At 46.4% G+C, this 12619-nt stretch overlaps 1 protein-coding gene across 5 annotated transcripts in view; it reads left to right on the top strand.

Moving 5' to 3' along the window:
• The window catches only part of PRAG1 (PEAK1 related, kinase-activating pseudokinase 1), a 23989-nt gene extending 14614 nt beyond the window's left edge, over positions 1 to 9375 (top strand). For all 5 annotated transcript variants that reach the window (XM_079305365.1, XM_079305363.1, XM_079305364.1 and 2 more), the window contains 3 exons: positions 679 to 830; positions 4083 to 4816; positions 8116 to 9375. In XM_079305365.1, coding sequence (XP_079161491.1) covers positions 679 to 830; positions 4083 to 4816; positions 8116 to 9153 — 1924 coding nt within the window. In that variant the 3' untranslated portion in view covers positions 9154 to 9375. The remainder of the gene's footprint in view (positions 1 to 678; positions 831 to 4082; positions 4817 to 8115) is intronic.
• The last annotated feature ends 3244 nt before the right edge of the window (positions 9376 to 12619 follow it).

Raw genomic sequence — 12619 nt, 5'->3', positions numbered from 1 at the left:
GTGACCTAGCAGGTTATAAGCCTGGTTTATTTATTTTTTTAGGTGGAAACTGCATGGAAAACTGTAGGTCTTACATTAAAAACTGTATGGTAGGTTCATGTTTTCTGCAGAGATGCTTCTTCTTTTGTAAGGTGGTGGTTGTTACTGTGATGCATGTTTGGAGATGGTGGACTCTTCTGCTACCTATGCCTCTATCATGGAGGAATGGGGTTCAGACACACAGTCTTGACCTGCCTTCTGTAAAATGGGAGGAGTGATGCTACTTCCTTCCCTTGAGAACTTTGTTGAAGGCAAACACTGGTGGGTCCCCACTTCCAAGTGGCAATGGCCAAAATGGGATGTGGTCCAGGACCTCACATGTTCTAGGCAAAGGAGGTGCAGACTGGGGCTGAATGCTCTTAGCTCACCAGCTTTCCCTCTCTGTTCAAGGACAGCTAGTTTGGCATGGGGACTGCAAGCCTATAACCTGCTCAGAGTCTGTGGGATGCAATTCTCCAGATAATGGAGAAAGAAGAAAAGTACACTGGAATGATGTAGTCTAGTGTTATAAGAGACTGTGCAGTATATGAGTAGGCAGAGAGCAAACTAAGGCTGCTCTCAGCTTAAGTCTCCATGGAAAAATGCATGCAGGATATCCTTTTGCCATTTGTCTCCTGACTTCTCTTTCACTCTCTCTAGGCTGAAAATGAACCCAAGTAACACTGAGTTGGAGACAGTCAGCAACAGCTCTGCAGAGAGCCTCAGCCCACCTTTCAGGAGTGGTCACATCAGCTTCACGGCTGGCTCCAGCGACAGCCTCAACTCGGACACACAGACTGGGAGTGATGGCAGTAAGTGACCACCACGTTCTGGAGAGGTAGCATTGTACCTGAGGCCCACTGCTGGGACAGCATCCTCAGGGCAGGGATCACAAGGGTTCAGTCCTCAGCTCCTCCAATGACCCTTTATCTCTCCACTTCTCCTACCCTTCTGCCTCTTGATGCACTTTAGATGAATATGGCAGAGTCAAGCATCACAGGCTTTTTCCTCTTTCGTTTAGAACATGCCAGTATCATTCACCCTGTAGATCTCCTCTGATCTGGATAAAATCTCCACATAAAAGCAATCCTGCTTGTGCTTAATGCATTCCACAATGTCACACGTAGCCCTGCTGTAGAAAGTCCTACATAGATTTGAGGAGTACCAGAAGGAGTTTTGTACTAGAGGTGATCTCTCCCTCTCATTGTGTTGCCAGTTATTTCTTAAGGGAAAAAAATCTGCCTGCACTCGTTTAACTGAGATTAAAAAATACTTACTGTGAAGTCACTTTTCTCATCAGTGCGTAACTTAGATGTGCACTAACATGTTCAGCAGCCTAGAAAGTATTTTCTTTGCAAGAGTAACCTTCATGTAGTGGAGGTTCTGTCTTTGCAAGAGCAACAATGTGCAGCAATAAAATTAGGAGTCAGAGCTCTGGAAACTCCATTTTTCTGCTGCTAGCTTGGAGTCTGAGAGTGAGACCTTGCCAGGAAATTGTACAGGGGAAGAAAAACTTACCCCCAAAATATGTTGGATCTTTACTTACTGGGCACAGAAGCAATTTGCTGTCAAAAATGATAGGGACAAGAGAATTCCTCTGCCTTTACTAAAAGAAACAATTGTTTAAACTCATCAGGGAGAAGATGAGTTTTTAAATGAGTACTTGAATGCAGTTTGTCTTGCTGATGCAAGCAAGAAGCTGTGTGGTCAGTCACTGAGTGAGGTGAGCTCAAATTAATTGGATATGCTGTCAGATGTTAAATTATGAAGTGGAGGGGAGATTTTAAGCCCTTGACATGCAGAAGGACTCCATGCTGAAGGTGCAGAACACTGTTAGGAGAATTGTGAAAAAGTTTAATTCATTACCCTCTGCTTGGGGCAGAGCCTAGCAGCATATAAAAAAAAACTTAAGAACAGTTTGGCATTTGTGGGCTAGGCATGTGAACTGGTTGCCAAAGACTCCACTCCTGATAATTGTTTCTTAAGACTCAAGTAAATCTTGTCTCATGAAACGGATTCATCTGCATGTCCTGGCAGAGATGCCTCTGGTAAGGTACTTGTGGACTGCATGCAAAAGAGTTTCTCTTGGCTCTGTCCTCCGTCAAAGCCCTGTGGATGGAAGTGGCAAGAGGTGCCATGCTGAATGATCTCTGCCTGTGGCTTTTGGCAGGGTTTTAATGGAGAGAATCTCTCCTGTGACCCTTCAGAGTATGATGTGGATGTCTGGGTTTTCACTAAAGCTTGGGGCATGAATCTCAATTGTTAAGGCAGATATTTCTCAGCTGAAATTGGAGAGCAGTCACTTGCTGGGCAGCTGGGTGTACAGTGCAGGCACACACCTGGGGCAAGGGTCCAACAGGAGTCAGATAGTTCGGCACTCAAGCACTGGGGCAAGAGACATATACTGATTCACATTTCCTACAGACCTGTTTCTGAGCATATTGTCAGAAATGGGCTGCTGAAACAGCCTTGCATGGGAAACCTGCAGAAGCTGATATCAGTGCTGTTCATTCCTGAGGTATCCCTCAGTGATGTTGGTGCGATGGGATAGATTACAGGAGGTATATACAGAGAGCCTTGGAGGAGACAAATGAAAATTGACCAGTGCTACCAAAATCTGGTGAGGAGGGATAGGGCCAGATGATGCCAGCATCCACTCTGGTAGATGAGAACCAGGGGATCTGCCCTCACCTCATGTGGTCTCAGGAGGTGGAGCAGGCTGGGAGCTCAGGGATCTGGGCCCCTGCACTTGTTGGTGGTTGTATGGTTATACGTAATTGCTAATGAGTCATTTGGGCTGTGAGGAGACAAGTGCCTTCTGCGGGCTGACACATAAACTGCCCCAGGGCATTCCTCTGGAGCAGGCAGAAAGCCACTGTGACAAAGTGCCTGCTGGCAGCTGAACGCTCAGCAGCAGCTTTGTGAGGAGGAAGTGTCTGTTTGCTACCACTCTGAAGCTTTGGAAAATAGATTTAAAGAAAGCAGTAGAACCTGCTATCTCCTAAATAATTTGCTATTTGCTCAGAGCAAACCCCCACTTTCCACCTTTTAAGGTTTACACTTGCATGCAAGTTGTTAGCAGAGTCCTGTTTGTCATTCAAATGGCATAGATAAATTCCTTCAAATCATTGTCTCTCTTCTTTTAATTTCCTCTCCACTCCTCACTTCTGTCTCTATCACCTGAAATTAATGCTCTTTATTTCAATGTCAGATGACCTATTGTCCTTTTTTTTAATGTTCCACTTCTTTCATGTCATGTAAATGTATTATTCATCTCCTGTCTGGCCCAGGTAGGAGAGCAGCTCCTATGGCTGCCAAAAATGATCCAGCCATCCCAACCCAAATTCCATGTGCATTTGACATGTGAAGCTGCTTGGGTTTTAGTGGTATGTTGTGGGACCAGCCTGCCTTCTGAGCAAGGAAGTCTTGCAATAAGCTGGGAAACAGGCAACGGGGAGAAGGTCAGATTTTTTTTTCAGCAGGATAGAAATTGCCAAATTTCAGGCTTGCTCAGCGACCCTTCCCCAGTGTGAAGCAGAGAGAAAGGGTCATATACTTTGAGTACTCTAGTATAGCCAGAGGGCTGGAACTGTGTGTCATGAATCACTCTCTCCTTATCATGCCTTGCTGCTGAAGCACTGGGTGGCAGCTCCCAGGTGAGAGAGACTGTGTTCAAAAAATTGTCCTTGTATCAAGTGCTTCATTCTTACCTCCCTGTGGATGACATCACTGCTTAAATATTTACCCTCTACTACCTTTTTACTGCGGGATATGCAGTTCATAGGGGAGTGGTTTTCAAGGGTGGGGAAGTGCATTTCTCTGGATGGCTGGTTGGAGCCTGCGTTGCAAAACCTGCTCTGTTAAACTGGATAAATCCTTACCCCCTGCTGTGGAACTTTGCAGTTATGAATAGCTGAAGACTGTGCACTGGGTTCACATGTAACTTGGCTTGCTGCTTTCTTCCCAGCCAAGGCCCTGGGGGCAGCAGGGATGTGGAGAAAGACCTGTGCTCTCAGCCTGCAAGGGCCACTCATGGTATTTTCTTATGTGTTGCTATCTCCTAGGACACTCATTTGAGCCGAACCACACGCCTCCTCCAGCTGCGAGCCAAATGCTTCCCCCTGTCCCTTTCCTTCCTGTGTCCACTGTGGATGGTTCTTCCTCTGCCCCCAGCTGCCCCCCGCCTCTGCCCCAGAAGAAGACAGTAATCAGAACTGTGTCTTCTCCAGATGGCTTTTTTGGGGGACAGGCATCTTCAGGCAAAGCAGCTGGTGCTGCCAGCCCCAGGCTGAATGTCAGCCATTCTGAGAGCAATGTGTGCCTCCGAGAGGAGCCTCCCTTCACTCACCTAGCCAGCCTGGGGGACTGCCGTGGCATCTTCTCCTCCTCTGAGTCCCTGGAGAAAAGGTCCAAAGAAAATAGCTACTGGAGTTCAAACACTGGTAAGAGCACAGGGGCTTGCGGCCCCAGCAGAAACCTACAGTCCCTCTCCTCCTCGCAGCTCAGTGTGTCCACTCAGGTGTCCTCAGCCTCCAGCCTCCACAACCTTTTGAGCAACATCGACAGCAAGGAGGGGGTGTACAGCAAGCTGGGAGCCCTGTACGCTGAATCCCTGCGCCGCCTGGTCACCAAGTGTGAGGACTGCTTCATGCGGGAGCAGAAGAACGAGCTGCACTTCAGCGAGAACAACTGGTCGCTCTTCAAGCTGACATGCAACAAGCCCTGCTGTGACTCAGGGGATGCAATTTATTACTGTGCCACTTGCTCCAAGGACCCTTCTACTACCTATGCTGTGAAGGTAAGTCCATAGCCAGGAGGTATTCTGGCATATTTCTAGCTTCTAGGTGGAGATGTGTGCGCTACAGCACATGGTGTCTCATACAATGAATTACTTGTTTTCTCTGTTCATATTTCTTGCAGGTGAAGTTAGGCAAGCAAAACCCATTCCAAAATTGCCACTTTCCCCCTAGTGTTTGCAAAGGTTAATTTGGAGGAGTTTTCATTGTAACAAATGCCAGTCAGATGTAGCTTATTGCTAAAGGGGTCTGAAACCCAACCATTTTCTCTCTGAAAACATCTTTGTGCAAATACTCTGTTGTAAATTTGGCTCTGATGACATAAGCTTATGAAAGGCTGCTCAAAAGACAGCTTTTTTGCCTCTGCCTGCCTTTTAAGTGGAAGCTCTGACCCAGATTCTGAGTGCTTATATAATCTTGAAACTACAGACAATAAGATATTGCAGATCCCAATTAGACAAAGCAAGGCTGACCCAAACATGCTGTGTAAGGTCAGGTCTGAAATATTTTCCTGCAACTCAATGGAATACATGTTTTGAAATGGAAACTTGAGGTGCAGTAGTTCAGCTCTTTGAAATCTGGGTAAGTAAGCTTATTCAACCGGTTCCATAGACATCCTGTGGATTTTGGGTTCTTGATCAATGTTACTGTTTGAATACAGAGATTTTAATTTCCATTCTGACTTAGTGCTTGGGACATCTCACTGCTGCTTATTCCTCAGGTTGTTTTCAAAGCCTAAAGTAATTCCCAAAAAAGCACTGTCAGAGATGCATTAAGGAAGGGAAAAAAACCCTCTGCTGAATCATTTCTACCATTATGAACTCTAAGGGTTGTTCTAGGATGTTTTACACATTCCTAAGGGATATTCTAGTTAAGTCATAGATTAAAAGCCAGTTCATTCTAAAGGAAGTACAGTCAACCCAACAGGAGGGCTGCAAATAACCAGAATTGAATTAGATGACGTCTTGCACCAGTACCCTTAGTCCAGCAGTCAGAGCTGCTGCTTTTCTTGTGTGTTATATCTAAATCCATCACAACTTTCTTCCTGAAGTCAAGAACTATGTAGTGAACTGCTGTGCTCCTTTTCAATCTGCAGTTCCCTGTGGCACACCCACACCTTTTCTTTTGCCTGGTGTGTTAGTTGGGGTAGCTCAGCTCTATGGCTGTAGCGCATTAATTCTTGCCAAGGCAGAAACAGCACATTTCAGCCTCTTGACAGGACTGCGCTTGTTTCCCTGTGTGTGAAGTGGGCTTACTCTGTGCCCTAGGTACACTGCAGAGTGTCTTAACAAAGTCAAAGCCACTGCAACAAGGCCATACTCTGTGCCAGCATAGTGATGTTTATCCATGTGCATGGGTATGATTCCTGTGTGCTACCATCCCTTTGGCAGCCAAAGTAGAGAATTAATAATTGTGAAACATTACAATTGGCTGATCCCTAACTGGCCCTCCTGGCTTCTATATAGATTTTTTGACATGAAAGAGATCACAGACCTCTAGTTAAAATTAGACTTTGAGAGCTCAAAATGGGCAGAAAATCACACTTGAGCCAAGGAGCCTATTGAGAAGCAGGAGCCAGAGTCTGAGCTATGCACAGACAGACTTGGCAATGTATAAAAGAGTTTAGAAATGGCTTTAGAGGAATTAAGCCAAGGTATGCTCCATGCCTTGGCTTCTTTCTCCACTAGAGGTGTGTGACTAAGCCAGCCCAGGCTCCTACTTGAAGCTTTCAGCAGGGAGGATGCCTCTGGGGCAGCCAAAGTCAAGAAAAGTGGCTGGATGGGGAAGATTTCCCTGTATTCATTTGGCTGTAGTTGTTCTTCCAGAGACTTCTCTCTTGCCAGAAATTCTCCCCCTTTTCCTATGCCTTACATGTCTTTCCTTTGGGAAGAGGAACAAGAAGGTTTGTTGGCCAGAGGGGTGGAAGGTTTGCTCTACATTTGGGGACCTCCTGGATCGTCTTGGGTCCCACTACACTCACCTGCATTCTGCCTAGCTCTCCAAAGCTTATTTTTCCACAAATAAGCCAGGTCAGGGTATTTTTGTGTAGAAAAGAAAGGAAATAGAGATTTGAAATGCCCATGTCCACAATATTGTCTCATCTGAGTGAATTATCTGCAAATGCCCAGATTCAAATCCTTGCTAGAGGAATACAAAAGCAGCCCTATTCTTCAGCTCCTCTCTATTATTGTGTATATTTTAACTGGGAGGCAAAATTGATTTCTCCTATGATTTTGCATGCGTGCAAAATCTGGCACTGGCATGCTCTAGGTTTTGAAACCTTTTATGCTGAGTTTCAGCCTGTTGCTTAGTCCTGTGGATGACATATAAACACATTGCTAAATAAAGGGGGAAAATCGTATAATCGAAATGCCAGAAGGCCCCTTAAGCTAATGGACAGTCTTATAATAAACCTGGGTTTGAGTCTTTAATGCAGTATAAAGCTAAAATATGGAAACAAATGAAGGTAGCAGTCATGTAGGTTAAAGAGAATCCAAATTATAAAGCGCATTTTTCTCCCTAGCGTTTGCTGCACTCTCACTTCTTCTTAGGCCTGTTGTAAGCTTCCATTTTCTCTTTGGTGTTTTTTTTTTTGCCTGTGCTGAGGAGTAGAGCTTGTTGCTGGTTTCCCTTAGCTATTGATCAGGGGTTTGAGAGTAGTTGCTGACACAAGGAAGTAGAATGGTTAAGGAGGATGTGAAAGTGGATCTGGGGATTGGGACCAGAGAAGGATCAGGTGGGAAGAAAGTGCTGGAGGTGTCTCTCCACCCGTCACCATAAACAGCACTATTGCTCACCATTACCTCATATTGTGTGGGGCCTCATCCAGGAGTGTTAACTATCTCCAGAGATAGAGACAGCATGTCTTCTGCCACAAACTTTACTTTTCTCCCTCCAGGAATGTCTCTTGGGTTGCGGGAGTTTATCTCAATGATATCTGTGATGTAAAAGCTATGTTGCTTCTGTTGGAAGTGAAACAAAATCTTCATAAAATCATTCACAGTAGGATTACTGTCCTCTTTTCCTCCAATTACTGGACATTGCCTGGCAAAGGAAATTGTCCAGAAATGCTACCCAGACATCTGATGGCTAAGGTTTGGCTGTTGGAGGACCAAAATAATCCTCAAGCCTGGAGATAATTTAAAGTGCTTAAGTGACCAGTGTTTAAGGGATCCTGCTTCTGCTGTTGTCTTCAGGAGCATCTGCAAATCACAGCTTAACACCCCACCTCTCAAATTCTGGTCTCTACCCTGTCTCTGTCACTGGCTGATGAGATTTTTCTTTTGATCTCTCTTCACAGATTTGTAAAACCCAGGAGTCTAAGGTAGTTGCTTCATACTGCAGCCCTGCAGTGCCAGTTCACTTCAACATCCAACAGGACTGTGGGCATTTTGTGGCCTCTGTCCCCTCTAGCATGCTGCTGGCCTCAGATGTGGGGAAAAGTATGCCTGGAGATGGCTTCCATCCCTCCCACACTGCCAGTGAGCATGACTGTGTGGTGGTCATCACCCGCGAGGTGCCGAGCCAGACCACTGCTGACTTTGTGAGGGACTCAGTGGTGCTCCACCAAGCCAAGCCAGAGCTGTATGAACGTCGCGTTTGCTTTCTGCTCCTCCAGCTCTGCAATGGCTTGGAGCATCTCAAAGAGTATGGCATCATCCATCGTGACCTGTGCCTGGAGAACCTACTGCTTGTGCCCTGCAAGCCCCCCATGAGCTGTGTGAAAGCCAAAGATGACAAACACCTACCCCGCCTCATCATCAGCAATTTTTTGAAAGCTAAACAGAAGACTGGAACTGGAGACTGCAAGCTGAAGAAGAGTCAGGCCCGGCTGGCTCCAGAGATTGTGTCAGCTTCTCAGTACAATAAATTTGATGAGTTTCAGACTGGTATTCTCATCTATGAACTGCTGCACCAGCCCAACCCTTTCGAGGAGAAGGTACACCTCAGGGAACAGGAGTATAGCACTGAGGACCTCCCTGCTCTACCCAGCCTGTCCATCTATTCCCAGGGACTCCAGCAGCTGGCCCGCCTACTACTGGAAGCAGATCCCATCAAGCGTGTGCGGATTACTGAGGCCAAGCGGATGCTGCAGTGTCTGCTTTGGGGGCCCCGAAAAGACCTCATGGAGCAGTCCCTCAGCCATGAGGAAACCCTGTGCCAGGTTCTGCAGAACTGGGTGGATATGAAGCGTGCCCTGCTCATGATGAAGTTTGCAGAGAGGGCCGTGGACATGGAGCGGAACATTGAACTGGAGGACTGGCTTTGCTGCCAGTACTTAGCATCTGCTAAGCCAGCCTCTCTCTTGCACACATTAAAACTGCTGCAGCTGCTCTGACTTTGGATGTGGAGAGGTTTGAATCTCAGCTGCAAATGCACGTTCAGCTCCTGCCCCACACTCCAGTCAGAGTGCACAAGGCATGTTTAGTATCCTCAGTACTGCTAGTTTGTGAGCAGGCAAAACTGGGAACCCACCCTTATCTCGGGGGATTTTTTGTTTTTGGTATGGTAAATGTGGACTAATAAACTCCTGCCTGTGTGTGTGCATGTTTCTAATGAACTCACTGTACTGAATTGATTTCTGTACCTATGGGACAGTCCTCCAAACCCCACCTCTCCTAAAGCATTGGAACCTTTTTGCCTGGGAACAACAGCACGTTCCAGAGTGGGAAGTAGGGATGAACGGGTGGCTGGTTCTCTTCAGGAGCAAGAGCAGTTCACATAGTGCTTCTTTGCAAGGGAAGACCCAGGGCTTTCAAATTCATATATTTTGTGAGTTTTGGCATCCATTTTGCTTCTCCCTTTCAAAACAAAAATTACTGCTTGTTTCTGTGTATCAGTTCTCTTTTTTCTCTGTGGATATTTCAATAACAACCGTCTGTTACCTTCATTAGATACTAATACAGCCTGGCTTTCCTGTCTAGTGGTGCAGCTGTAATGGATCATCACTGTTGGATGTGAAGGGGTGAGAGTGAGCTCTAGGTGAGTCTGTTCATGAGGGTGATGCTGGGAATTGCCCCGTGTAAAGCTAATGAAATGGAAAATCCCCAATTCACCTCCAAGGCCATAAGGAGGAAAGTCAGGGCCAGGTTGCTTTGCTTTCCCCATCCCTCCAGCTCCCTACCTTCACCTGGTAATTCACCTATCTCTTGTATCTAACATTTATTTAACTCCTTTATTGAGAGATGAACTGGCATGTGAAAGGCTGGGGCCACTGCCGGCCGTCAGAGTCTCTTATCGACAATGAGAGAGAGACGGGGACACTAAATGGTGATCAGAATCCAATTTTTACCGAGCACTACATGTGTTTATATACCATTGTCGGGGGTTGGGGTTTCTTCCCTTACTTTTCTACATCTTTTGGAGAATTTTTCCCATTATCATTCTAAGGAAGCCTGCCGGGCACTCCCAGCTCCTGATTGTTCAAGACAAAGGGATGGGGCGGGGGCTGTCTCTGCTCACCAGCGGGGTTTGAGGGGGACTGCTGGTTTTCAGCCCACGCCGTCCGAATGCCAGGAAGTGAGATTCTCTTTGGTTGGACACTGCCCGGCCATCTGCTCCGGTCCAGCTTCCTACCTCTGAGAACACACCTGACTACCAGGACCCAAACGGTGAGCGGGGAGCTTTTCCTCCACCCTTCTCCCACCGGAGGCACAGCACGACCGCTTCCGCCTCCTCCCGCTCCCATCTGCTCTCCGCAGCAGTGCGGATCCTGCCCTGCCTTTCATCACCGGGACTGGAGGCAGACAGCGTGCCTGCGGCTGAAAAAGGACTGGAACGGAGTTATTTGTTCTGTTTTGTTGTTAATTTCTATAGCTGCTGTTGCTTCTGTTCGTCCGGTTAGATATATTAGTAACGAGCTGTTATTCCTATCCCCACATCTCTGCTTGAGAGTCCCTGATTCAAAAATTATAATAATTTGGAGGGAGGGGGTTTACATTCTTCATTTCAGAGAGAAGCTTCTGCCTTTATTGGCAGACACCTGTCCTTCAAACCAGAACAGCCATTTACAGGAAGGCTGGTAATATTTTACTACAATCATCTAGTTAAACATCACATAGACAAACTTTACATTTCTACTTAGTAAAATCTTATTTCATGTAAGCCAGACTTGATTCAATCTTCTTGCAGCCAGAGCTCTGTTTGCTCCTGCCAGGGCATCCTCATTATCAAGCTGCATATGCTGATTAAATCTACAGTACTATCAGTCTCATTTGCATTACTCATATCCACAGGATCTTATTGCTGCTGGTATTTGAATTAGAAGTGCATGGGGCTGGGTGTGCTGTAAACGTTTCTCCAACAGATGGGTTCCAGAAGCAGCACAATGAAAGGTGGAGAAACTGGCATGGCTCCCTTCAGCCCCTTTCCTTCCATCCAGACATAGAGCAGCTACTCAGACTAGGAGAGAGGTGGTGCTGCTGAGAAAATAAAAAAGATTTTTCAAAGGTTGCAGGCTTCTTTTACTCTCCCACCCCAACATGAGGCAGAGATATGCTGCCCTGGTCCTGACATCAGTTCTACAGCCCTTGGAGAAGCAGTAAATTTAGGACATTTGGAGAGAACCATCATCACCTTATCTGAGACAGGATGTCACTAGCAGAGCTACTCATCTCCCACCTCTAATAAGGAGAAATTCATGAGCACCTTCCTCCAGCCTTGATTCACCTCCAGACACAGCCTGCTCTTTTGTGGAATTTTAATTGCCCAGGTTTTCTTGACACTCTGTGTATTTTCTGTGAATCTTTTCCAGGCTTCTCACCTGGATTTTTCTTTTTTTTAAAAATCTGTTTGGCTATGGGTGCTGCTGATGGGAGGGGATAGTTCCTTGGTTGGAACTTGCCTTTGTTCCTTGGTTCCTTGGATGGCTCCTTGGCTGGGCACCCATTTGCAATTAATTTCCCCGTATCCCCTTAGGGAGGAGGCTGTGCATGTCCCTGCCTGCTGCAAGAATGTGGGATGGCTTCAGCTGTGACTGCTGGGAATTTTTTATACACTGGCTTTCTTGCATCTGACTTTTGGGTCCACTTCTCTCTGGTAGAGGTAGCAGGAGCTTTCTGGCTTGGGAACCACTGTCCATCCCATGGATCATCCTGGCCACAACACTCTGGAAGGTCTGCATGTGATCTCACATGGGGCAGCAGAGTGATGAAAGAGCTGAAGAATCCCAGCATGTTTCTCTGAGATAAGATGGAGAGATGACTCAGTTTCTAAGCATGAATATAGGGAAGAGGTTGGCGGCAGCTCTGCAGGAGTGCGCTGAAGGAGATGGGACCAGTCATCACAGATCCATGTTGTGCTGGCAAGACAATTTGCAGGGCAAGTAGTTTTCAAAGCTTTAGCTGGGTACTCAGTCTGACTCAAGAGGTGGCCAAGCATTCAACCAGCCCACAAAACACAAGACTGGATCCATTTAGCACACTGAGTTTCAATTTAATGACAAACACCGTTACAGGTATTGACACAGGGCCTGCATAGTATGGGATGTTAACTTGATCAAAACTCTTTCCCTTGAGTTTGGGCACTTGAGTCTGGTTCTGGTATTAGCCTTGGCACCTTGCAGCAGCATTCCCAGCAGACCAGAGGCCAACAGTAGTCTTTTTCAGCTATATTTTTTTTTAAATTGGGTGGGTGGCCTCTCATATAAACAAAAATTCTTAACTCCTGGCTTTCCTGGTACTTTCTATTACGGTCACTCATGCTTCTCCAGCCTGAACAGTCCTAGGTTTTAGGTCTTAGGGTCAATGCTTGAACTGGAGAAGTGCATTAGGATTTCTGATGTGTAGCTGTTGTGGGGAAAGTAA

Source organism: Erithacus rubecula (assembly GCF_903797595.1).
Source record: "Erithacus rubecula genome assembly, chromosome: 5".
NCBI classification, from domain to species: Eukaryota; Metazoa; Chordata; class Aves; order Passeriformes; family Muscicapidae; genus Erithacus; species Erithacus rubecula.
This window is presented reverse-complemented; position numbering and strand designations above follow the sequence as displayed.